The 27,803-nt window shown below is 46.0% G+C and overlaps 1 protein-coding gene across 12 annotated transcripts in view; it reads right to left on the bottom strand.

The window, feature by feature from the left end:
* The window catches only part of LOC119180142 (japanin-like-RA2), a 318,672-nt gene that overhangs the window by 75,394 nt on the left and 215,475 nt on the right, over positions 1-27,803 (bottom strand). For 10 of the 12 annotated variants that reach the window (XM_075868168.1, XM_075868178.1, XM_075868175.1 and 7 more), the window contains one exon: positions 10,758-10,780. The exons of the other annotated variants lie outside the window; for them this stretch is intronic. In XM_075868168.1, coding sequence (XP_075724283.1) covers positions 10,758-10,780 — 23 coding nt within the window. The remainder of the gene's footprint in view (positions 1-10,757; positions 10,781-27,803) is intronic. 12 annotated transcript variants of the gene reach the window in all.

A 27,803-nucleotide genomic window follows, 5' to 3' on the forward strand; every position in this document is an offset into this window, starting at 1 on the left:
AGCTTCTTGCTCTTCACCCCATACAAATGCAACGTCTTCCCTTGTAAGGCGGGTGAGTGGAGAGGCGATGTGTGCAAAGCCTCCTATAAATCGACGGTAGTAGGCGCAGAGACCCAGAAAACGCCTGACCGCCTTCTTATCAACAGACATTGTGAACTTTGCGACGGCTGCCGTGTTATCTGGGTCAGGCTTCACACCTTCGCGACTGATCAAGTCCCAGGAACTGGAGTTCTTCGAAACCGAAGTGGCATTGTTCCGTTTTGAGTGTGAGTCAAGCGGACCGTATGGCTTGAAGGACTAACAGTAGCCGCTTTAGATGCTCTTCAAACGTGGCCGAAAAAAACGATCACGTCGTCGAGGCACGAAAGGCATATTTTCCATTTCAAGCCAGACAGAATGGTATCCATTAGTCTATGAAACGTGGCTGGGGCTGAGCATAGACCAAAAGGGAGGACTTTGAATTCATAAAGCCCGTCTGGCGTGACGAAGGCGGTCTTTTCTTGGTCGCGCTCATCTAGTTCTATTTGCCAGTATTCACTTTTAAGGTCCATTGACGAGAAGTAGCGCGCATGCCGTAGCCTGTCCAGAGTCATCGATCCGTGGTAATGGATAAACGTATTTTTTGTAACATGGTTCAGCTTACTATAATCGATGCAGAAGGGCAAGCTGCCATCTTTCTTTTTCACGAGTACCACTGGCGATGCCCAAGGACTGTTTGATGGTTGGATTACATCATCATCTAGCATCTTCTTGACTTGCTGCTGGATTACCTCGCGTTCTTTTTGATCAACGCGATATGGCTTCTTTCAGATCGGTCTTGCTGTGTCTTCCGTAATGATGTGGTGCTTAGTCAGAGCCGTTCAACCCACTAGTGATGTCGATGAGAAGCAGTCCTTGAACTGGTCGAGCAGCTCCATAAGACGGAATTTTTCAGACGGTGTTAGACTCGGACCGATATCGACTGGTGGTGTATGTGGAGGTGATTGACCTTTGTCTTCCTCTTGCATTAGAAGACAGTCGTGAGAGTAGTCGAGCTCTGGAGGTACGCCACAGCTGTGCCTTTACCGATGTGCCGGCGCCTATTCGTGAAGTTGGTCAGAAGCACCTCTGCGCGCCCATCCACTAAGCTGACGATGCCGCAAGCGATGACGATGCCTTGGCAAAAAAGAAGGGCAGTGATGCGTTTGGCTATGGCATCTTAATTACAGTACATGCCGCAACACACGGAAACGAGACTACATCACAGTGGTGGCATGTAGACGTCGTCGTCAACCACACGTAACACCCTGAGTTCTTCGTCTGGATTATGGGTCAGAGACTTGTCAGCGGCGAATGTGATCACACCATCGCGTATGTTGACCACAGCATTGTACTCTCTTAAGAAGTCCATTCCCCGTATCATAGGTTTGCAGCACTTCGGTAAGATCAGAAATGTGGCTACAGAAGCCACTATCTCAATCGTGAGTCTTGCTGTACATTTTGCAGTGGGAGTCATTTTCTGGCCTCCAGCATTTCGGATATAAGAGCCCGTCCATTCCATCCTGACTTTCTTGAGTTCGTCTGCCAATCGTTCACTCTATATGTAGAAGTCTGCACCCGCATCGACTAAGGCCGTCACTTCAACGCCGTCAATCGTCACAGCGAGGTCGGCAGTAGCAGTTTTCTCGGCGGAGTCTTCATTGTCGTCTCTCACGTGTTTCGGCAGCAGTGGGGAATTTCCGGCAATTCGACGGCTTGCAAGCTTCCCCCCAGAGGTCGCTACTTTCAGTTTCTCCGCCGTGGGCATGGAGACCGACCTCTGACGGTGTCAGCAAAACTACGGCAGCTTGGTGAACCAAAGCGAGCCGGGGATGGTGAACACGTCCGGAAGGTACAAGAGCCTTCCCGCCTGCCAGCCTGGTCGTCGTCGATAGGGGCACGGCTTTCGTCGAACTGTCGGTGCGTAGCTGTGGGTGCACTACCGCGGTATTCAGCTCGGTGATGTGGGCAAAAATCGTGAATGTGCCCTGGCTCTCCACAGTTGTAGCAGAGTGGTGACCGATCCGCAGTGCGCCATGTGTCGGTCTTCCGCATATAGGGTCGCCTGACAGAATCGTGCTGAATCCAGGCTACCACAGGATATTGTTCGAGGTACTGCGGCGCTGGCATGAGTGTGGGACGACGAACTGCATCTGCATAGCTGTATCCGTTCGGCTGGTAGGATACTTCTGGAGCCGATAGACTACGCACAGCGTCTGCATAGGTACACAAGTTTGGACGGTGCGGTGGAGCGGAATATTGCTGAGGAGAGGTACACGCTTGTCGAAGTTCATGGCGAACGACTTCAGTGACGGAGGCTACCGTGGACTCCTGCTGCGGGGGCGCCCTAACTGCAATGTGTATTTTGCGTTCTCCTTCGCGATCTCCTCACGCACGATCTGTCTGATCAGGTGGCCTAGAGAAAACTCGACGTTTGCGGTAAGTGCGGCGGTGCCTGCAGCTGTGCCGGTGGCCGGGCGATCAGACTGTCGGTACCGTTGCTGGAGCGCACGTTCTATTGCGGTCGCCTCCCTGGTGAACTCGTCTACTGTTGTTGGCGGATCGCGCAAAAAACCAACAAATGGCTGCTCTTTGACGCCCCTCATGAGATGGCTTAGCATTTGAGCCTCGGGCATGTTGGGGTCCGCGCGGTGGCACAGACGCACCATATCCTCAGCAAACATGGCGACGCTTTCATGCAGCTGTTGGGTGTGGCCTTCAAGAAGGCGTTGTGCGTTTTCGCGTCTGTCCACAGTACCGAAGGTGTCAAGAAACCGACGACAAAACTCCTCCCATGTCGTCAATGTTGCCTCACGGTTTATGCACTACGTCTTCGCGCCGTCTTCAAGGGCGAAGTATACGTGGAAGAGCTTTTCATCGAGACTCCAGTAGTTTGATTTAGCTATCCGTTGAAATTGCTCAAGCCAGTCTTGTGCATCTTCGTTCGGCCGGCCATGAAAGGGTTAAGGAATGCGCATATTCTGGAACGTCACCTGTGCAGGACTCCTTGCCATTTCGTGAGGCTGTTGGAAGTCTTGCTCCCTCTAAAAGGCCAAATTCTGGTTCAAGGCCTTGAAGGCGACGGCTTCAGCGGTGCACAGACGTCTCCACGCGTGGCTGTCTCGTAGCGCTGGACTCTGGGCTTCTCACAGGGGTGCTGATCATGAGGTGGTAGTACCCAGCTTCTCCAACAGAGTCGCGGGTTATAATATACAGAGGAGTATATTTAAAAACTCGAACAGTGAAACATGTTGAGATGCTCTCACAGAATGCCGCTAAGATTGTCTTGTTCACTCGCCTGCGCTGCGCCTCTCGAGCAAATCCGCGTTCGTCGTTGTCGTCGCTATCTCGCCGCTAAATGCAGCTATGAACGCGGCATTACCGCGGCAATATATATATATATATATATATATATATATATATATATATATATATATATATATATATATATATATATATATATATATATATATATATATATATATATATATAAGGATTCTGAATGACGGAAGCTCTGCTGTTATTTAGGACAACGATGATGATCTGTCGTTGCAGTAGTAGCTCACGCACGCCGCTCCCTGGTAGCCAGACCTGCTTCATGAAGCCTCTTTCGCCAAGCTGTCTCTGAGGCTTTTTCTCCGTACAACACCTATAATTTAGGTGGTGGAGGAGCCGGCGTTCCCATCAACCTGGAACTTCGAAATCGGACGCTACCCTCACTGTTCACCTTGACTGCTCCTGGCCCTTTTCAAGCTGCCCCATCAACGACAGTCTTCTGCACTGACGTGCCTCAGCAACGCGAACCACCAGTTTTTCATGGCAACGATGAACATGATGTTGAGGACTGGCTTATCGAGTATGAATTCTGAAGCGCTTCCAACAAATGGAACGCCTGCGACCAGCTCACAAACGTTCGCTTTTACCTCGCTGATGTGGCCAGCCTCCGGTTCAAGAACCACGAAGGTGAAATCGCCGACTGATCGCCCTGACAGACTACCATCGCCGCAGTCTTCGGTCGTCCCGCCATGCGCCGGCTTCTCCTGGAACAGCGTCTGCGTAGTCGAGTTCAGCGCAGGAATGAGACCTTTACAAGTTACATCAAAGATGTGTTGTCGCTTTGCAAGCGCGTTGATGCATCTCCAGCCGAACACGACAAAATCAAGTACAATATCAAAGAAGTTGACGACGATACCTTCCAGATGCTCATCGCTAGGAACCCATAAACTGTCACCCACGTTGTCCAGCTCTGTAAGGAGTACGACGAGTGTGTAAGCAGCATGTCCCGACGCGCCGCGCCGCTGAAGATACAGCTGAAGTTTTCGCCCTCGTGCACGACGTCGCTGCTGACTACACTGTCTTACTGCCGTCTTACACCATCTTCAGGATGTGCTCGCGGCCTTTTTGCCAGCTTCACATATACCAAAATTAGTGTTAAGTAATGTTAATGGATGACAAAAGATATGACTGGTAATTTTGACACGCGTCATGCTAAACATGATGTATCCTGACACACGTGTCATTTAAGAACATGACAACATACCACGCTCATAGCATGCTCGCGGCCGTTTCACTAGCTCCACATACACTGAATCTGGTATCACGTGGCGTGAATAGATTACAAAGGTGAACGACACATCGAAACAAGATAATCATGACATGAAATTCATTTACCGAATTACTCACGTCCACCTTGTAAAGTTGTGCTGATTTTAAAGTTACTACGCCACCATATCGAACAATTCATCCGTAAAGAAGTTGCACGTCAACGTTCCCTTGTGGCCGAAGCATCCGAGCCACTGACCTCGTTAGACCCACGTTACGCCAGGTCATCAAGGCACAGGCCAAGCAGGCACTGCCTTCATCGCCATCTATCCCTACGCCACTGACCTGCGCTGCCGTCTTCGTTGGACCACCAGCCCCTCCTCTCTCTGGTGCATACCGGGGCTCAGTGCCCAGCACGTGTTCTTATTCCAGATGTTAGGTACGCCGTCAAATTTGTTGTTCTTCCACATTCATCTTACGACGTAATACAAAGATGGGATTTTCGTTCTACCCGTCACGCCATCATCGACTTCGCTCATGCTGAACTGACGTTGACGAATCCGTGCCTTGATATCGACCATCGCAGTCCCTCGAAAGTGTTTGCCGCAGTTGACGTCCGCATCGCGCATTTGTCCGCCGTCCAAGTGCCTGTGTTTTTCCCTGCTGCCACTTGCTCGACGCTCCTCTTCCAACTATCTATAGCTCGTGCGCACCATCGAGCCATCGTCCTCCCATTTGCCGTCATCAGTTTTTCCAAAAATTTAGCGGTACTTTATGCGTGCAATGTCTTTGCTTGTCCTTACATCCTGCAACGTGGCGAGTGTCTGGGAAGCCTCGAGACTTTATATTGTAGTTTCGAAGACCCAATGTATCCAGACAAGCCATTACGCCCACAACTGACGCCAATGACCCTATGTATGTACTCCGCGAGTCCATTGATTGCAACCTCACGTCTTGACAGCAGGAACAACTGATCAAGAACCTCCAGCGTTTTCGGGCCACATTTGAGCACAAGAAGCCTTCCTTAGGTCGAGCGTCATCTGTTCTTCGCTGTATAGATACCTGTCAAAAGACACCATTACGACAGCGTCCATATTGTGTGCCAACTACCGAACGACACATCATCAATGAACTGGTCGACGATATGCTAAAGCGTGGCATAATCGAACCGTTAAGCAGTTCCTGGGCCTCTCCAGTTGTACTGATGAAAAAGAAGGATGGATTCATCAGCTTCTGTGTGGACTACTGACGCCTCAATCGAATCACGCGCAAGGACGTCTATCCGCTGCCGCGCATTGACGATGTCTTTGACTCCCTTGCTGGTAGCCTAATTTTTCTCTTCTTTAGATCTGCACTCTGAATATTGGCAGGTACCCCTGGCAGACGCTGATCGCAAAAAAACAGCTTTCATCAAGACTGACGGGCTGTACGAATTCACAGTCATATTTTTCTGCCTCTGCAACGCGCCAGCTACATTTCAGCGAATTATGGACACTATACTTCGAGGCCTTAAATGTAACGCTTGAGTTTGTTCTTTAGATATCATTGTCATTTTTTCAACCGATTTCACAACTCATTTAACCCGCCTCGACAACGTCCTCGCTTGTCTCTCCGCCGTGGGGCTGCCACTGAATCTGAAGAAGTGCCATTTCGCCACTCGAAAGCTAACAATGCTTGGCGACGTAGTTTCGAAGGACGGCAATCTTCCTGACCCTGCAAAAGTAACAGCCCTTTCAGCGTTTCCCAAACCAACCTTCATAAAATATCTCTGAAGCTTCATAGGCCTTTGCTCCTACTTCCGGGGCTTCATGCGCAATTTCGTGACGATCATCGCTCTTTTGACCAAGTATCTCGCCAGCTCTAGGGACCTTTCAGCTTGGTCTGCAACCAGTGATGATACTTTCAATGAACTGCGCTGCCTCCTTACGTTGCCGCCTATTCTGTGAAACTACGACCCATCGGCACCCACAGAGATCCACACCAACGATAGTGGTGTCAGGCTAGATGCTATTCTCGCGCAGCAGAAAGACGGCTTCCAAGAGTACATGGCTGCCCACGCAAGCCAAACTCTTAGCAAAGCCGAAACCAACTATTCTTTCACTGAAAAGAAATGCCTCGTCATTATTTGGGCGATAGAGAGATTTTGACCTTACGTGTACTGGTGCCCTTTTGACATGGATGGATGAATGAATATGGCTGTACCCTTTAAATCGGGCGGTGGCTAGTGCAACCAAGCCGTGATACCTAATGAACCAAAAACTAGATTTATTTTTTTCTTAAAAAAGTGAGTTTGAGGATTTGTACTTTGCAGTGAAGAGTTTAATTTTCACTCGTGCCTTAACTTTAGCCACCAATCAGGTAACCTCCCTCTAGTTAAACCTACCCGCTTAAAGTCTATTTTGCCCTCCTGGTCCCTAAACTTCAGTGCTTTGAAAAACTCTGCGCCATCATCCTGAACTATAGGGTGAAGCCCTTCACAGAATATTATCAAGTGTTCGGCAGTTTCTTCTTCCTCTCCACACGCACTGCATTCTGTGTCTACCCCTTCGTATTTGGCCCGATATGTCTTGGTTCGCAGTACTCCCGTCCTGGCCTCAAACAGTAGAGAACTACCCCGAGTGTTATCATAGATCCTTTTCTTAGCAATTTCCTGCTTAAAACTTCGATAGATCTCTAGTGCGGACTTCTTAATCATTCCCATTTTTCACAAGTCAGTCTCCGTTTCTTTCACTTTCTTCTTAACCGATATTTCTTTTTGGTTTGGCCACCTGCTGTTTTCTAAGTATTTACCTGTCAATTTCCTGGTTCGCTTCCTCCATTTTGTATCGACATTCTTCATGTACAAGTAGCTGAAAACCTTGCCAGCCCAACGCTCCTCCCCCATTTCTCTCAATCGTTTCTCGAATTTCATCTTGCTGCTAGCTTCCCTGCCCTCAAATGATGTCCATCCCATATCACCTTGTACTGCCTGATTTGGTGTATTCCCGTGAGCTCCTAAAGCAAGCCTACCTATTCCACGTTGCTTAATTTCTATTCTGGCCTGAACTTCTGATCTCATGCACAAGACGGCATTGCCGAACGTCAGCCCAGAAACCATGACCCCTTTCCATAATCCTCTCACAACATCATACCTATTGTAATTCCACAGTGCCCTATTTTTCATCACTGCTGCATTCCTGTTACCTTTAGTCGTCACGTATAATTCGTGTTCCCTCAGGTACTCGGTCCCATTGCTTATCCATACGGTCAGATATTTGTATTTTTCTGTTATCTCTAGCGTGACCTCCTGTATTCTAAACTCACTACTTTCATTGTCATTGAAACTCATGACTGCTGATTTTTCCTCACTGAATCTAAAATCTCGTCGTGACTGAACACCATGCCTTCTGCTCGTTGTCGTCACTGAAGGATTCAAGTGGTTGCCTTGCCCGATGTGCGTTACGCCTTCAAGAATATGACATTCGCGTGGTCTATCACTCCAGCCGGAAACATTTGGACACAGACGCCCTCTCCCGTTCACCCCTACCTCCTGACCCTGCCTGCTGCGAAAGTGTTATCTGTGATGCCACTCCCGTCCCCATCACCGCCATCTCATCTGAGCAACGCAAGAATTCTTGGGTTGCTACTATTCTAGACATCCTGACTGGGCGGATAGCTTCACCACTCGCGACGACGTGCTGTGCCGACGCTACTATGCCCCCTGTGAACAACGGTGGCTACTCCTGTTTCCACGTTATCTGCGATCCGAAATTTGTTCCACGCTTCATAATGACCCCCAATGTGGCCACGTAGGTTTCCTGAAGACTTATTCTTTCATACGGCTTGGATATTACTGGCATGGCATGTACCGCATTATTTGACAGCACATTCGTCTTGTTTGACTTGCCAGAGACGAATCCCCCTCATCACACCAGCGGTATCTTATTTCCTTTACCATGCCCTTCCCGACCGTTCGATCGTGTCCGCATTGATATCTATGGTCCCCTTCCAAACAATGCAGATGGTAACCGCTGGATCATAGTTGCTGTCGACCACCTCACGCGGTATACCGAAACTTCATCCCTTTTCTCGTCTACAGAAAAAGACGTTGCGGCCTTAATTCTTCACAACATAGTAATACGTCATGGAGCACCTCGAGAGTTACTGAGTGATCGAGGTCGCGTATTCTTGTCAGATGTCATCAAAGCATTGCTACGTGAGTGCCACATCGTTCGCCGCACTAGAAGCGCCTACCATCTCCAGACGATTGGAATGAGAGGGTGCTTTAATTGCACCCTCGGTGACTTGCTGTCCATGTACATCTCGTCATCCACTCTACTTGGAACCGAGTGCTCCCGTTTATCACGTTCGCCTATACTAGCGCCTTTCAAAGCACTACTGGGTTCTCTCCTTTGTTCTTCGTTTACGGACACGAACCTTCTTGCACTAAGGGCACCATTCTTTCGCACAGACCTGATTCCTCAAAGTGCACGGCTCTGTCTTAGGCGGCTACATATGCTGAAGAATGCCCCCAACTGGCAAGATCGTTCACAACACAGAACCAATGACGCCAAAAGCACCACCATGACGCATCAAATAACACTAATTCCTAAGTTCCAGATTTGTTTGTCTGGCTGCATATCCCTGCTACACCTAGCCTTTCTACCAAGTTGGTCCCATGTATCTTGGCCCACATCGTGTACTGCAAAAAGCTTCACTGGGTAATTACCTGATCGAGCGACTGGAACCATGTTCTGACCAGCGTCTTCGGGGCCAGCAAATTGTCCACATGTCGAAACTTAAGCACTACTACGACCCTCCCGTCTTTACTTGTTCATAGGTCGTCAGCATGGCTCCTTATTTCGCGGGGAGTAAATGTAATGAATCTGAATGACGGACGTTGTGCTGTTATTGAAGAAGACGATGATGATCAGTGGCTGCAGTAGTAGCTCGCACACGCCGCTCGCGCCGGATAAAGCACCTTTCGCCAAGCTGTGTCTGAAGCTTTCTCGACACGTACAACACCTCTCTCTCTCTCTCTCTCTCTATATATATATATATATATATATATATATATATATATATATATATATATATATATATACAAGGGGGGGGGGTGCTCATGGCTGCTGCCCTATCGCGGCGACGATCCGCGCGTGGCTCTTGTCAACACAGCAGGCAGGAGCTTCTACGTGTTGCGCTCTCAACACACCCACATACACATACACGCGCACACGCACGCACACATGGTGCCAAAAGTGTACCTGGCGCGGCCATTCACATATACATGCGCTGTACACATAAACTGCCACCAGCTGTGGCACACAATGAATAGCCCTAAGTATGAGCGTGCGCTGCCCGCGGTAGATGCGTCTCATCAACGCCTTAACTACGCACGAGCCTTGTTGTGATCATCTACTGTGGCCACGCTACCGAAAACCTGATTACTTATCAAGCGCATGTTTACTACAATTATTGTTGCTCTTTGCTCCTAAATATGCTACCCTTGCTTCGTAAAACATTCGAATATGTTGCTATCGCACTCATAGCTTCAATTTTTTTTATAAAACCACGACTTCTTGCACGTAAAAACCAGCCAGACGTTATCGTCAAACCCTCTCACCCTCGCATGCTAATTATGGCCTGTCCCCAATGAGGCAGACAATCGCAAGAGTACCCAGACATTGGTGGATAGATACAAAAAAGATAGATAGATAGATAGATAGGTAGGTAGGTAGGTAGGTAGGTAGGTAGGTAGGTAGGTAGGTAGGTAGGTAGGTAGGTAGGTAGGTAGGTAGGTAGGTAGATAGATAGATAGATAGATAAAAAAAATAGATAGATAGATAGTTACATAAATCGATAGATAGATAGATAGATAAATAGATAGGTGTTAAAAAAGAAAAGTAGGAAGGTCTACCAAATGAGCGGCCAGTGAGTGTGCTACCCTGCACTTGAGGAAGGGGATTAAGCGAGGAAAAGATAGAAATAGGAGAACTTAAAGAAATACACGCGAGCCTAAAGCAGACTGCTGCTTTTGATAGCCAAGGACGCAGGACATATAAGAATGCTTGTTGTTCACAAAGCATTACTTGGCATCTAAAAGTTATTTTCAAACACGGTCATCTGACTGCTACAATTTTAAGATAACTTAAAGTATGGTTTGATAAACATTGTTGCCAGGTACAGTCAAGTCAAAGAATGTAAAAAAAAACACATACTCGTCCCAGTACTTTATTGGTACCTGAAAAATATAAGAAAACCATAGCAAACCATCACTATTACGGTGATCACAGTACATGACACATACATTATAACAGTTTACTAATCCTAAGTAGCAACATTTTTATGGCATGCGGGATGATAACATGAATATAACTTGTTGAACATAACATACATTAATTGCACTTTCACCGATTCTAATCGTTTTTTTTTCACATCACTATTTCACATCACAAAAACGGGAACTTTTGAAGTGATGGTGTATAAAAATTATTGCAGTTGACACTGTTGCTATAGATTATCTTCCTATTATAAGAAACACCCATGTTAACCTTTTTTGCTAATTTTTGAATAGAGTGCTGTAGATAAAAAGAAAACGCTGCACAATCTTTTTATTCTGGGGCCATGCTACATACAAACAAGTCCAGTACTCGACCTAATAACACGCGCCAAGCGTTCACGAAAATTTAACTGGCAAGTTGCGACACCCACCAGTAAGTGTAGAAAAGTAGGTTTGAAACTAAGGCTCCCGCTAATAACTTACAAAATTGCTTGTATTTGTTGTTACCCTACCTGCACAGGTGAATTATGACAATAATGATTGGCCTTCATTATTGTTCCCCCACGAGTGCAGGACAATCAAGGATTTGAAAATACAAGTCATTAGGCAATGTGTACTTCTACTTGCAGCCCAAAGTACAAATAAAATAGTATAAAGTATGGCAGATCTCTCCTCCAAAATAATCGGTATATTGAAAGTGAACCATGTCTTAACCGGATTAAGTGTGACTGTTTCTGGGACATTTATGTATGAAAATGCGGACAATGTCTATCTGTAACAGGCAGCTACAGCACCATTTGACGTAAATATACCAACGTTGGCAATTTATGACTCATCTTCACCTTGATGTCTAACGGAAGCTATTCCTGGTGGGTAACTATTTCGGCAACCATTAGGGTAGACAAATTTGTTTACACCTATACGCAGCATATGCAGAATCTTGCACAAAAAAGGTACCAGAGTGGGCATAAAAGTGCCACTTGTTATTCAATTGTTCATTATGTACCTAATATTTTATTAGTAATTCATTCATTCAAACTGTCGTCATATGTCGAAGGAAACGACAATGTTTCGCCCGCTTCCGATGCACATAGCTAACTTGTCTTGTGTTCTTTATACACTACTACACAACACTTCACTTTTGCTAAATACAGTAGCTTGAATCTTGAACTATTCCTCCTACATCGAAAGCTGAAACAACCGAAGCACTCACTGTCAGCGCTCGTTAGCCGCAATTGTGTGGCCTTCAAAATCAGTGACAATGCCTTGTTGCTCAGGCTGTTCTGTTCGGACAACGAGAGTGAATTCACAGGAAGTGATTAACGAGCCAAAACAGCGTTGTTGATTGGATGCTAAGTTTGTACTACAGTTACTACTCCGCGGAATGTTAAAAATTATGCACGTTACCGAAAACTGGACGTTCAGCTTGAATTTATGTCGACTTGAATACGCCAGAGTTTCGGCAATAATGAAAGCAGGTAGCCCTAATGACCCCAATAACTAGCGGCCAATTTCGGTGTTACCTGTGTTTTCTAAGGGGCTAGAAAAAATTATACACTGTCGCATGGTCAATTTCTTCGATAAGCTTGGTATCATAACTAACGCGCAACACGGATTTAGGAAACACAGGTCAACGGAAACAGACCTTCTGTCAATTAAGGTAACGATAATAAGGAACATAGAAAGGAAATCCTATGCGCTGGCGTTATTTATAGATTTTAGTAAGGCATTCGACTGCCTAAGTCATAACATTTTATTAGACAAACTAGAATGCTACGGAGTACGTGGTAGCTGCTTATCACTGTTTAGGTCTTACAAAAGTGACAGATACCAGTGTGTTTACGTGAACGGTCACAGGTCGTCTTGTCTAATAAACAAATTTTGCGTGCCTCGAGGAAGCGTTTTAGGGCCGGTTTATTTAATATCTACATTTATGACATTGTGAACCTTAATACTAATGCTTAATTTATTATATACGCTGATGACAGCACTGTCATATTGTCTGGGAACAACGTGCGCAACTTGACAACGGATTGCAATGAACTGCTAAGAAAGTTATCTACCTGGTCTCAGCTAAATCAACTTAGGATCAACGCGAAAAAAACTAAGGTAATTATTTTTCGCTACAAGAACAAATTGCTTCCGTTAAATAATACTATTGCTTTTGAAGGTCAAAAAATCGAAATAGTTGACAGTCACAAAATTCTTGGCGTGCACTTTTCTTCACAACTTACTTGGGACATGCATGTAAATTACCTATGTGAAAAACTCTCCTCTGTGACAGGTGTCTTATCACGATGTCGTAGTTTGCTACCTACAAAGGCCAAAGTACAGATTTATAATGCTTTATTTCATGCCCACTTAAATTATTGCGCCTTAGTGTGGAGTACAACATACGTAAAATACAGCATACGTAACGGCATACGTAACATACGTAAAGTTCTGATGCTACAGAAGAACATTATTCGCTATATTGACAACATAGACTGTTATTCTAGCACCAGAGAAGCGTTTCCTAAGTACAACATTATTAGAATTGACAACCTTTATACTTTTCGTTTATTACATACTGCGCGATATGCTTCTGAATCCCTCAAGAACTATATAAAACAGTTGGCATTGTTAGAACGTCGTAGAATTAATGTGAACACAAGGAACCCTGAGACATGGTCAGTTCCATATTTGAGGACGCACTACAAACATCAATCGTTGGCATATAACCTACCATCTGCTTTAAATAAATATAAAGACATTGACACGGTCAGTAAAAAAGACTTCCGCTTATATTTCGTTCACTTGTAATGTCAGATACGGTGACATTCTGTGTAATTGAATTGTGCGTGACTTATGTTGTTTCTTTAACACAGTCTTTTGCTTACATGAATTTCTTGCTGTGTTATATGGCCAGTGTTTTCTTTTATTTTGCCCCGAATAGCTAGTATTGCTACATTGGTACGGTGTTATTATTCTGTGTTATTATTATTTATGTTTATTACTTATGCTATAGCCGTATTTTATTGTATGTAGCACTTTTTTATTTATTTTTTCTATCACTTATATGCACATGTATTCATTTTCACTTTTTCTTCCTCCAATCTTCATGTTGGAAATCTATGTAAATCGCTGTATATGTACATACGATATGGTATTCTGTTTTACTTGTTGGTTTTCTCGTCTGCTTGCTGTTACTGCCCTGTATAGTCTGGTCATTGGGTCTCGTCAAGCTACTTATGTAGCTTTTAACCCAATGCAACCATCTAGTATGTATAAACTGGTAAATAAAATTGAATTGAATTGAATTCAATGAAAACCTCGAGTTAGCAAAAACAACAGACGACGTTTGGCCGAGAAACCAGAAGATAAATAATTGAAACACTCATCTTGGCTTCTTACACCTCACCCTGATTTTTCACGGGGCGCGTGGGGATCGCGTAATGAAGTTCCAGACAAGCAAAATTGAGTGCTTCTCACAGCAGAGTTGCGTGTCTGCTGAATCTGAAAGCCTATTTGCCTAGCTATCACATCCCTGCACGTAGCCATAGTAATCGTGCGCAGCTGGCGTAGCATCCCCTACTACTATCACTGAGCTACGCCTAGCAACAAAACACTGGCACTCTCTGTCACCCGCGACATAACGATGCACCATGTGATTTCCTCCGCTGATATGCAACACAAGACAATGACGAACCACTGCCTATACACTCGTAAACCAATAAGTACTGGCGGCTGTCACTGAGCGTCTAAACAAGACAGTCGCCGACATGCTGGTGCCCGTTTATTACATCGATATCGAGCACAAGACGTTAGATGCAACCTTTCCTTACGTGACCTTCGCGTACAACACAAGCGTGCAAGAAACTACGCACATGACGTCTTACAAGCAGGCCTACGAACGGAGCCCAGCAGCGACTCTTGCCACCCTGTTACTAGATGTACCGACGAAGGCAGCGTAGACGCCGCTGCCTACCTACAACGCGCAGAAGAAGTCCGACAACTCGCCCTTCAGCGTATCCAGTGTCAACGAAAGATCGACAGTAGTCGCCGCAACTTTCGACGACGCTTCGTTGAATGCCAGCATGGCAACAGCGTGTGAGTCTGGACACCGGTACGACGGCGTGGACTTGGTAAAAAACTCCTTCGACGATGCTTCGAACCACACAAGGTGCTTCGAAATTCAGTCGGTCTAGATTACGAGGTTATAAAGAATGCCGTTAGGTACTCTCAACGACACCGTGCATGGCTTGAAGTCGTGCATGTTGCGCGCCTCAAGCAGTTTCACGCGCCTTACAGAACCTGAAGAATTGAAGTTCTCGCTTTATCACTGTATTTTCTTGTTTATGCGTACTGTTTAGTGTACTTTCCTGCTTCCTTGTTATTTGTTGGTTGCATCTTATGCTGTGTTCTGTTACAGCATAACACAGACGCTTTTTCAGAGAGGGCCATGCCGCACGTGTAATTCCTACGTGCTTGGTTATTGAATTGCGCGTAAGTATTCAGGGAGGTTCATAATTGTAGTCGATCGTTTTGTTGAGGTTTCTCCGGCTGTACACAGCCGGAGAAACGCAAGTTCACCACTATTCCATTTCCGCCGGAAGAGATCAGGTTGCGCACTAGACTCGAACACCAGCGAGAAGGCTGGAAATCTCGACGTGGGATGTACAAAGGACGGCACGTCCCAACGATAAGAGAGTCTACGGCCGACGCTCTGTTCGCCCGCTATTTGTGTCAGTATGTATTGCTGCAATATGACCTTCAAGGGAGCTATTCTCATGTTGTGCAATTCAAGGACATGTTCAATCAACCTTGCCTGACTGGCTGAAGGTGGTGAGCAGCGCGCTGCCTGTTTCCGGTCTTTTTTCTGCAAAGGCGTTTTGGCGATACGTAGCTTTCAAAACTCTTGACGCAAATAAGAGAAATAAAACGCGTTTTGCACCTACGAATTTGCCCCTAGAAATCCGCTTTTAGACGCTAATTTCTGAGGCCATGCATGGACTATAATGCCGTTCGCCCTTGTTTTAGGTTTAACGTGGCCGCCCACCTGATGCCCCTGGGAGGCCTATGCGCATTCCCTGCATCGTTCTTCAAACATCTCTTGATGATATGTGGGGTTAAAGGCCCAAACCACCATATGGCTATGAGAGGCGCCGTTGTGTAGGGTTCCGGACATTTTGACCACCAGGGGTTCTTTAACGTGCACCCAACTCTAAGCACATGGCATGGTCAGGAATTATAGACATTGTGGCAGTTGAGAAAGTGTCCCCCAGGTGCCACCACTGGGTAAAAAATTGTGCCCATGCTGCGCCTACTGAAGCAGTGGCGAGGGGATCTTTACAGACACTGTACCCTTCCTCGCTCTTGCCCTCCCACACCCCATTCTGAGCATTGTGTCTGTCTTCGCTCGACTGCGGCTGGGCAAGTGTGCACCTGCGCGCAAGGAATGGGCGCAGGTGGCCTGGCTCTGGCTCGACACACGTTTCGGAAGGCACCGGCTTTCACTATCGCTGTCACCATTGCTAGTTCAGGACAGGTAATTCAGGGGCATTTGTTGAACTTATCAGCTTATGAAATAAAAGATTTTTTTGCCACGGTATGATTCGGGGCATGTAAAAAAAGAAAAATTCAGTTTTCAGTCATTGTACAGCTGTACTATTGTTACTTATAAAATCATTAAGACGGAATGCGAGGGCCAAAATGCTAGGTATTTTACTTCTACTGCACTAGGTGTCAACCTACAAAAGTACGCGATTGAGACTTGTTTTTGTGAGACCTTCTCCAAAAGTCTTGGCGCTTCAGAATCGACTCTCATCCGTAGCATTGCTTGCATTTATTTTCAAGCGCTAGATTGATCGTCCGGTGTGTCCGAATGCACGTATTTTCAAATAATTAAATTTATTAACTCACTTTCTGTCTTCTGCGAGAGGTTGCGAGAGCACTTAAGTCACGCAAGGCTGTCATTGATTTAGTGGGTGAGTGGTGTGAATTTTGGGTGAGCGGTGTGAGTGGGTGAGCGGTTTGAGTCGTAAGTCTTGTGGAACCCTAAGTTGGCAGCTGTTGCATCGTCAAGAAACGCTTGTAAAACTTCCAGACAATGTGAGCGAGGAATGACGGGAACTCATTGGTTACCGAGAGTATGGTAAATTTGCTGACATAATGTTTCATATTGAAGCTTGAAACGGGCAAGTTGTCCTCTTAGGCGGCTGTTTGGAGCACGCGTTAAGCCAGTGAGCCGATCGATGATTATGCGACAGTAGGTATCGGCATTTTTGGAGCGAGGCGAGATCTGTGGATGAAAGAAGGTCCGCCGAGACAACTATCTGTTTCGAAGCAGCAGTCGTCTCATTGGTCACTTTGGTGCGCGGTGACGAACAGATAGAAGGTGACACTTTGGTGCTTTGTGAGAGCGGGCAACGTGACAAAGCGTCGGCATCTTGGTACTCTCGACCCGACCAATATGTGACGCTGTAGTCATACTCTTGCAATCGTCGTACCCAACGGCCAAGGCGTCCCGACAAATTTTTGATAGACGATAACCAACACAGAACATGATGGTCAGTCACTATTGTGAAATGCCGGCCGTATAAATAAAGGCGAAATTTTTGTACGCATCACACGATGGCAAGACATTCTTGCTCAGTGATGCTGTAATTTCGCTCAGCAGGTGACAGAGTACGGCTCGCGTAGGCCATGACTTGTTCTTCGGAAGCGTGGTTCCAATGAAGAAGGACAGCACCGATTTCAACTCCCCATGCGTCAGTGTGTAGTACAGTAGGCGCTGCAGGGTCGAAATGGCGAAGCACTGACCGAGACGTGAGGCATCGCTTGAGGGTGTGAAAAGCGGCTTCGCAGTCATCCGACAAGACAAAGGGTGTGCTCGTAGTCAGAAGTTTGTGCAGAGGAGCCGCAATAGTGGCGCAATCACGTACAAAGCGGCGGAAATACGACGCCAAGCCAAAGAAGCTGCGGAGGTCATTGGGTCTGGTTAGTGAAGGAAAATGCAGTACCACAGCATCTTTGTCGGGATCGGGCTCAACGCCATGTTTAATGACGACGTGAACTATTACCTTGAAGCTGTGACTGGCAAACCGACACTTCTTAGTGTTGAGCTGGAGACCGGCCTTAGCTAAACACGTGAGGACTTCGGCTATCCGTTCCAGGTGCTGTGAGAAGCTGGATGAAAAGATGACAATATCGCCCAGGTAGCACAGGCAGGTCTTTCATTTTAATCCCCGCAGTACTCTGTCTATCATTCGTTCAAATGTGGCTGGGGGATTGCCTCAAGCGAAAAGGCATCACATTGAATTCGAAGAGCTCATCTGGCGTAGAAAACGCAGTCTTCTCTTTATCAGACTCGTGCATTGGAATCTGCCAATAACCAGAGCGCAAGTCAAGACTTGAAACGTACTCGGCACCTTGTAAAGTATCAAGAGCGTCGTCAATGCACGGCATTGGGTAGACGTCCTTACGAGTAATTTTGTTCAGTGATCTGTAATCAATGCAAAACCGTACCAAGCCATGCTTTTTGACTAGTACGACAGGAGAAGACCGTGCGATTGTCGAAGGCCTGATTACGTAGCGCGCGAGCATGTCGTTGACTTGTTCTTCTATGAGCTTGAATTCAGAAGCCGACACACGGTAAGGGCGGCGGCGAATGACACGGGATCCGTCGGTGTCGATACGATGGGTGGCCACTGTTGTTTGACCCAGACCTTTTGAACAAACGTCAAAGCAAGTTTTTTGCTTCAATAATAACGCTAGCAAGGCATCAGTTTCCGTTGGATTGAAATATTCACACGAAGTGGCCTTGAGAGCAGGAGATGAATCTTCCGCTGGCATACACTTTGAGAATGACGAAGCAGATGAGCCAGTGACGACACCAACCGGTGCTTCTTCGGTAGTGCTGGCAACAGTGGTTCCCTCTGGCGCAAGAAGTGGTTCTGGCGTCGTGTTGCATGCTGTGATACTCGCATAACCGCAGGAGAACCGCACTAAACAAGATGCGCTGGTGATACCTAAAAAAATGCAGCGCTGGCAAGGAACAACCATGCACTGTGTCACCATCTAGAATGTCTCGTGACTTGATCGTAAGCACACGTTTTTGTCCGGAAGGCCGGAAGAAATCCGCAGCTGTCACAAGGTTGGGCGACAAAAAATCAGCAGCAGAAGAAAGCTCAGTGTCCGTAATACGAATGAGGGGCTGACCACACGAAATTGCAGCAGACGCCACTGACAAAAAGTCCCAGCCTAAGATTATCTGATGAGCGCACGAAGACAGCACAGCCAGTTGTATGTGATGACTGATTTCATCGATGAGAACACGAGCAGTGCACAACCCTGTCGGGAAAATTGGACTGTCATTTGCGCCGCATAACAAGGGACCGGCATAAGGAGCACTTTTGCGCAGGCGAAAGCACAATTTACGATAAAATACCGTAATTGTGGCTCCAGTGTCTATAAGGGCGTCAACAAAACACCTTCCACGCATACAGGCAGTAAATTAGCGGGACGAGACGAAGGAGTTGTAACGATGTGACAACAAGCAGTTTCCCCTCCAAAAACTGCACCTTGTAGTTTTCCGAGTCCAGAGAGATCGGCGCGGGACGAAGGGATGATGACGTACGCCGAAACGGTGATGGAGAACGGCGGCGAGATGAACGAGAAGGATGAGGTCCAGCTGGAGACCGTGGAGGGGAGGGCGACCGACGGGAGGTGGACAGATACGGTGCGGGATCGTATTCATTGGGTCTCGGGGCAAAGTCTCTTTCGTAAGCTGGGTAACCACGTCGTTCATCCTGCTGACGGTGGCGGCAGAAACGAGATATATGACCCCTTATGCCAGAGCAGAAGCAGATGGGGCGTGGAAGATGCCATGTAGAATAACTGCGTCGCCTTGGTACTTGCGTTGTCATCACAGCCTCATAGTCGCCTCCGACGTCCGCAGGCTCGGTTGAAACTGGTGCAGGGGCCCTTGATGCAACTTCTACGTACGAAGGCACTGGGAAGTGCACAGGAGACGGAGCATGTGCAGCGCTTGTCATTGATGCCAGTTCGTCGTTGATTATCTCACGCAGGTTGGAAGGAGGCGTGTGGACACACGCAATGGTTGGGTTGCCTGGAATAAGGCCGTGGAGTTCTTCTCTGACAATTGTGCGGATAAGGGCCCGCAATTCATGCTCTCCGGTAAAGCGAGCGTCGCAGTAGGCGTGTGGAAGGCACATAGAATGAAGCGCGTCCAGACATTGGCATGTGGTGATGACGTCCCGGATGGTAGTTGGATTCTGGATAACGAGAGCATTGAAGGCCACAGAGTTCATACCTTTCAGTAGATGTCGGATGCGATCGGCCTCCATCATGTCATTTTGTGGTCGACGACAAAGAGCCAGAATATCTTCATTGTAGGACGTATACGATTCGTCGTCCCCCTGGATGCGGGTTGCGAGCTTCTGTTTCACTACCGCAGAGCATCCTGCAGACGTGCTAAATAACTTACGGAGATTCCCCGTGAAGGCCGATCAATTGATGAGGTCGCTCTCGTGGTTGTAATACCAGGTTTTAGCGACGCCAATAAGGTAAAAAGGAACGTAGCGCAGTTTGTGCGCCTCGTCCCAATAATTACAAACGCTGGTTCGATCGTAACTGTCCAGCCATTCTTCGACGTCTTCGCTGCGAAGGCCGTAAAATACCGGGGGTCTCGGTGAGAGGTACTCACGGTGTAGTGAAGCCTAAGTGGCTGAGAAGGAGTGGTTGCAGCAGCGGACGCGTTGGGTTCTGCCACCGCTGTTGCTTGAAGGCACAACCTTCGACCAGACCGGAGCTCCAGGTGTGACGGGTAGACCAGCAGGACGTGGGATCCAAAGCACGCTCCACCACTTATGAGGCCTCGTCCGGTACGGCAGTAACCAGGTTATCTTTTTAATCCAGACGCACGAGCCAGATAGCCAGCCCGCGTGACATACGATGATGGTCACTACTATGGTTTGGTCATACAGATGAAGATGAAGTACAAAGTCAGTGCTCAATATATATATATATATATATATATATATATATATATATATATATATATATATATATTTATATAACTTCTCTTCTTGAAGTACATCACTTGAAGACGGTCTATTTGTCGATGAAACGTTGGCTCGAGCACACAACTCGTGTTTATGGACTTATTCATCGCTAGCTTCTATTTTTTCACTTTCTGCCGGTTTTCTATCTGCCGAATTATTTATTTACATGAAGTTATCCCGCAAATCAGTGAAGAAATTGTTTCCGGGAAGTGCGGAGATGATTGGCAAAGAGATGTCTTGACGTTTGTGCGTGAGAAGGGTATGAGTGATAGGTTGTATTTTGTGATATACTGCACGGAAAGAGTCACTCACGTGGAGCTGGTGCAGAGCACGTACGCCAGGCTACACTCGCCTTTACCAATGCAACCACAGCCTGCGTATTTAAAGAATCGCATTGATCCTTTTTTTTCAATAATACGGCAGCTTCACTGTGGCCGCCGGCAAAAACTGAAACACTACATGGAAACTTCCCCTCGGCTCCGAGGTCACGGTTATCTCCTCGGACGTCTTTTTAAATTGAAAGCTTGGCAGCTTGGCCTAGTTGATATGACATGACGATAGTTAGAGCGCGAGAACAGAACGACGAGAAAGAGAGAAGTGCCCTTCGTGTCCTTCTTGTCTCTTTTTCGTCGTTCTGTTCTCACGCTATAACTATCGTCTTTTTAAAATCACGCGGCGCCTGAGATTGCCGACACGGTTCAGCACACTTCTTTAGCGGTTGCTTTGTGAGAACTTGCGCAAATCGAAGGACTCATGACTTGACAGTTTGTTTGCGACTTTACTACTGATATATGTAGCTTAGCGTCTGGTAATGCCTAAATTGAATTTAAAATGCTCCAATACTACAATGCGCTCAATATTCTGTGACGCTGAACGCACTGTTTTCAAATAGAGTTACCCACGAGTGGTGAAGAAAGAAAAATTGTGGGTGTAGCGAGCGTGCAGCCCTCAGAAAAAAAATGGCTACATATATACGGAGTGAATGATGGAGATTGGGGCGAAGAATTCGTCCGTCCATTCGTTCTTGCTTCCGTCCGTACAAGCGTCCGTCAGTGTGACCGTCCATGCGTCCATCAGCCCGTCCGTGCGTGCGTCTGTTCGTGCGTCCGTCCCGGCGTTCGTTCATGCAGCCGCCCCTGCGTCCGTTCTTGCGTCCATTCATGCATCTGTCTATGTGTCCGTTCGTCCATCTATTCAACACTTCAAGTACCACCATCTCGCATCTTTTCATCATACATTCCCCATATAGAAGCACCGCCATTCAGCGGACATTCCAAGGACTAAACGAGAGGTGGCACACGCACATTTCCTTATGGCTTGCGCTTCGGGTCCACTTCCCACCTTTAACCACCTAGAGTTTATTGTATATACTAGTTCACTGTATTCATGGCACTGCGGCCGAACGCTCGCTAAACCTTTCGAAAACCAAGGAGGTTACTCCCAGTGAGTATGACGTAGCAAACTTTTTCAGTCAGATAGTGCTCAATGTACATGCCAATGGCTGCTAATGGGAAATGAGAGGCGAAGAATTCGGCTTTTACTTTCTTACGGCTTGCGCTTCGTATCTACTTCCCATTTTTAACCACCTCGAGTTCATTCATGGTATATACAAGTTCATTGTATTCATGCCACTGCGGCTCGACGCTCGCTAAACCTTTCTAAAGCTAAGGAGGTTACACCCAACGAGTATAACGTAGCAACCCTTTCTTGTCAGATCGTGCTCAATGTATATGCCATTGGCTGCTAATGGTGATCGCAGCCTGCGCGTTAACTAAAAGCCGAATGCTCCTGTTCCTCATTCCCCATTAGCAGCCATTGACATGTACATTAAGCACTATTTTTATTGTTCAACAACACACAGAAGAAGTCTCTTACCGGCACCACCTTGGAGGTCAAAATGTTATACTTCTTACATACTGCGGGGGATGAACGGGTGCCCCTATAAGAAGCTTCGCCCCTAAAAGTCATTCCTAGCTTAAGCATTCTCGGAGCAAGAGGGTTGGCAATGGCCTTCGCCAGGTGCCGGTTGTAATAATGAGTGCACCCCGCCAATGTTCTCTGATGCCAATATTAGCTTGCTTGTCCTACGCAACGTCTCGGGGACGCCCCATGTCAAGGTCCAACCACAGAAAATGTCGATTTTACTTAAATATTACCATGAGCATGCAGCCTTACTTTAAAGCCAAAATTAAATATCTTACAGGCAACGCTCATCACTAATAATCGGCCAGAAGTGGCCTCGCATGCAGTTCTCTCAAACAACAAAAACAAGTCGAAGTTCCAGATTGTGTGTCAGGGGTCAATATTCTCCTAGCTTCCGCGGACACTGCGCGCGTACGACTAATTTATCACACGAGCCTCTGCTTCAACTTCGTTCCTCCTATCTTCTTTCACTCTCTTGTTCAGTTTTCCCTCTGCCTTTTTTTCTTGTCTGCCCCTTCTATTTCCGATATTTTTATTTGCCTCACTCATTTATTATTTCTCCCAAACATCTTTTTTCTTTTGCCTTACTTTCTTTTCTTCGCTATCACCATCTCTTTGAATCGAACTCCCTCATGAAAGCTTGGTTTGAGATGTCTCCCGAGATTCACTTGAGAGCACTGTGCATGAGACAGTTATCATGTACTATACAATCCATATTCTGCCCTTCCGTTCACGACCTTTCTACATAAGAAGGAAAGTAAAAACACGTACGATGATGACGCCAAGTGTTGTAACGTTGTTTAAGAATCGTGTTTCCTAAAAACCATTGTTGTTGGTCGGCATTCGATTACCCAGCACTTTAGATGGCTGATGTCGAAATTTCTGTAAGGTTAATAAAGCTTGATTGACGTCTTCAGGACCTTACTAGGTTTCATTTTGGGCTTGTTCGTACGTTAGGACGAATAGTGTTGCGTGTAGGATTGAACAAAGGACGGAACACAAACACACGCTGAGAGCGCGCCCTAAACAGTTTACTGACGAGAACAACAGAACCCTATTGCAAGCATTTCCATGAGCACAATGCAGATTGCAACAGAGTTATCAACATGAAGCGTGGAACAGCGATTCAAAATCAAAGTGCTAAACCGACGCTGTACTTTTGATAACGTACCATCAGTAATGTGCATGAGATCGGGGCAAAATAATCACAAGCAACAGTGACATGCACATTTCATAGCCCTCACGTATTCTAGTTCTTTCTTAGGTAAGAACATGATGGCCGTCCTTGTCCTTGGTACTCGCAGGAGCACCAAGGCATTCATAAATCACTATGTCGCTGAAAAAAGCTGTCACTCGGAACGAATACACAAGCTCCAGCACCATTATCATAATCATCATCATCATTATCATCATCAGCCTGACTACGCCCTCTGCAGGTCAAAGGCTTTTCTCATGATCCACCAGTCAACTCGGTCGTGTTCTTGCTGCTGCCATTCTGTACCTACAATCATCCTAATCTCATGTAACTTTCTGTCTCCCCATAACTTACGTGCATTCACTGGGAATCCAGTCAGTCATCTTTAATGACCAGTGGTTATTCTGCCTACGCGCAACAAGCCAGGCTCATGTTTATTTGTTCAAACGCTATGTTCATTGTTGAAACCCCAGTTTGTTTCCTGATCCACTCTGCTCTCCTCTTGTCTCTTAAGGTCACACCTACCGTTTTTCTTTCCATTGCTCGCTGCGTCGTCCTCAATTTAGGCTGAACCATCTTTCTAAGTCTGAAGGTTTCTGCTAAGTAGCTAAGTACCGGCAAGACACAGCTGTTATTACCTTCCTCTTGAGGAATAGTGGCATTCTACCAGTCATGATTTTGAGTGCTTGCCGAATGCACTACGTCCCATTTTTATTCTTCTAGTTCCTTCAATCTCGAGGCTCCGCTCTGCGGTTTTCGCCTGTCCTTAGTAGATGTTTAGTCTATTACAACTTCAAGTGTACTATTACCTATCTCGAAGCACTGTTCTATTCTGAAGTTGTACAGTACTTTCGTTTTCTGCATATTATTTTAAGACCTATCTTTCTGCTCTACTTGTCTAATTCTGTTCTCATGAGTTGTCATTTGCACCTTGAGTTACCCAGCAATGCAATATCATCCGCGAAGTGCAGGCTACTCAGGTACTCTACATAAAAACACTTATCTGTAACCCTTCGCAGTCTAGGCCTCTGAAAACCTGCTGTAAGCTAGGGCAAATAGCGTTGGCGAGATTGTAACCCCTTATCTTACACCCTTCTTGATTGATATTCTGTCACTTTTTTATTTATGGAGCACTATAGTGACAGTTGATCCCCTGTAGATTTCTTCAGGATGCTTATATCTGCTTTGTCGACGCTCTGATTCCACAGTGTCTGCATGCATGCTGATGTTTTTACTGAAACAAATGCCCTCTCCTAATCTAAGAAGGCTACGTATAGCGGTTGACTGTATTCTCAGCATTTCTTCATTACCTGATTGATAGTACTCAACCAGCACTGAGAGGGAGCGTACTTGAATTAAGTCTCGCTTCAGAACAGATACTCGGCTCTTATTGAGGAAACCAGCCTTAGCGTTGACGCGACGAATGATAATCTGACGCGTATCGTTACGACATGAGCAGTAGAAGTTGGAGGTACGGTAGTTAGACAGGACACCCGCAAGCTGTCCCAGGAGAGGAACGATCTCACCAAGAAGCGTCAAAGCATGAAAGCCTCAAGTACAACAGACAAAATAGAACTGGCAGAGCTTTCGAAGTTGATCATTAAGCGTAAGCCACCTATTGTAAGAAGGTATAACACGGAAAGAGTTGAACACGCTCTAAAGAATGAAGGAAGTGTCAAAGCGGTAAAGGGAAAGCTTATGATGGGCGAAAACCTATGTATGCACTAAGAGCCAAGGAAGGCGAACTAACTACCTACATGGATAGGATAGTTAAAAGAGCAAAGAAGATTAACAGAGATCTGTACAAATGTCAAGACAACCATGACCATATAGTGAGAACTAGCAGTAACCCAGATGTAATCGGACAGAAGTCAGAAAAGTCTTTTAGGGGAATGCAAAAAGGCAAAACTGCTGGTGAGGATTGGGTAACATCGGATCTGCTGAAAGACAAAAGACAGAGTGTGCTAGAAAAACTAGACACCCTGTTCACGAAGTGTCTCCCGACAATTAGGGTACCAAAATCTTGAAAAAGTGGTAGTATCATCTTAATACATAAGAAAGGAGACGTGAATAATTGCAGGCCGATCCGCTTTCTCTGCACCGTATACAAGCTACTTACAAAGATAATTGCTCGTAGAATAAAGAACATTGGAATTCAGTCAACCAAAGGTACAAGCAGGACTTCGAACAGGTTCCAGCACCAATGCATTCATAAATCAGGAGATCCGCTATCCCTACTACCTCCACCAGTCCACCACCCTTATCAATGTCTATGACGGAGCAGATTGCGTTTACACAAAAACCACAAGATCAGATGATGAGCCTGCCTGACTATATGTTATGAGAATAAGATGTTCGCGAGTATTGTGGCAGCAGCAATCACAGGACGGAGTTGACTGGCGAAACATGAGAGAGGCCTTTGCCCTAAAGAGGATGTGGCCAGGCTGATGATGGTGACGATGATGATGATGATGACTATACGCCTGGATAACATCAACGCGCAGCATAGCTAACGCATGCATTATAACAAAGAGAAAACGCACTGCAAAAAAAGAAGTCGGCGTTTTTTTGGACAAACTCTACAAGAGGAGCTGAAAAGAGTAACGAAGAACGCGAATAAAACGTCAGCATGAAAAATTAAGGTCTTCACTTTCTCTCCGTTTTCTCATTTTTTACGTAAGTGTCCAAGACCATCAAACCAGCTCATGAACACAGCTAGCACACGAATACTATGCTGGCTCTAGCTTTTAGACGAGCGCGCAGAGGGGCGGGGGCGGGTCACCGGCAGTGCCTCCCCCTTTAAACTGAGAAGGCAGGGTGCGAAGTAAGCTTCATATATTCACACGATATGGGGAGGAGGCGCTGTGACAAACCTTTGCCCACCCTAAAAGGGAACTCTGCATACTTTTATGGGCTCTAATTACGTAGGATATGCTTCGCATCATGAACTACTGCATGTTTTATTTAAAATGTAAACTGCTGTGCCGACTTCTACGTAAGCTCAGAATTAACAACGGCGCGAAAAACACAGTACGCAGAACGATTAGAACACAAGGACGGACGCTGTTTCTCATTTTCGTGTGTCCTATGCCTTTTTTTTTTGCCGTCCATGAACCTACACCACCTCGCCCAACTGTTATTGGTACTATGTATGTGCCAGAACCACTAAACTTCCTGAGAATGACGCGAACGGTCTTTTTGGTACAACATGTATTTATTGAAATAACAGCACGTAATTGAAGAAGGCAACAACATACAAGTGATAGAACAGCGGCGTTTATTTTTTTGTAGTAATCGCAATACATGAGTCGTTTTCAGTCATATACGTATAGTGCATGTAATAATAAATATAAAACTATACCTCGTTTAAAACTGTCACTTCATCAACAAGAATGTAAATCGAAAGGCGATGCACAGCTATATTACTCGGAACAAAACAAGCAAATCTGGACAACAGTGCATCAGTTGCTTTCAGTGCTTTCGGTGCTTTTCGTGGTTGTAAAATAGGAGATGACTTCATAGCAAGAACAAGCAAGTCAGAACTAAAATGCAATAAATAATAAAAAACGTTATGTAAAGCATCAAAACGTTTCAGACAAATTTTCCACATTTTTTGAAGTAAACATCACATGGTGAACAAAGTAATTAGGCTATACATGAAATGAAGCATGAAAATCTTGCTTTTCATAACACTTTCACGCTCAACCCTATTCTAGAACATGCAATAAGTGCTGCGAAAATTGCAGCATTGATTGAAAAGACACATACGCATACCAAAACATTAAACAGCTCGTGTGCAAAA

This window comes from Rhipicephalus microplus, chromosome 7 (assembly GCF_043290135.1).
Source record: "Rhipicephalus microplus isolate Deutch F79 chromosome 7, USDA_Rmic, whole genome shotgun sequence".
Taxonomy (NCBI): Eukaryota; Metazoa; Arthropoda; class Arachnida; order Ixodida; family Ixodidae; genus Rhipicephalus; species Rhipicephalus microplus.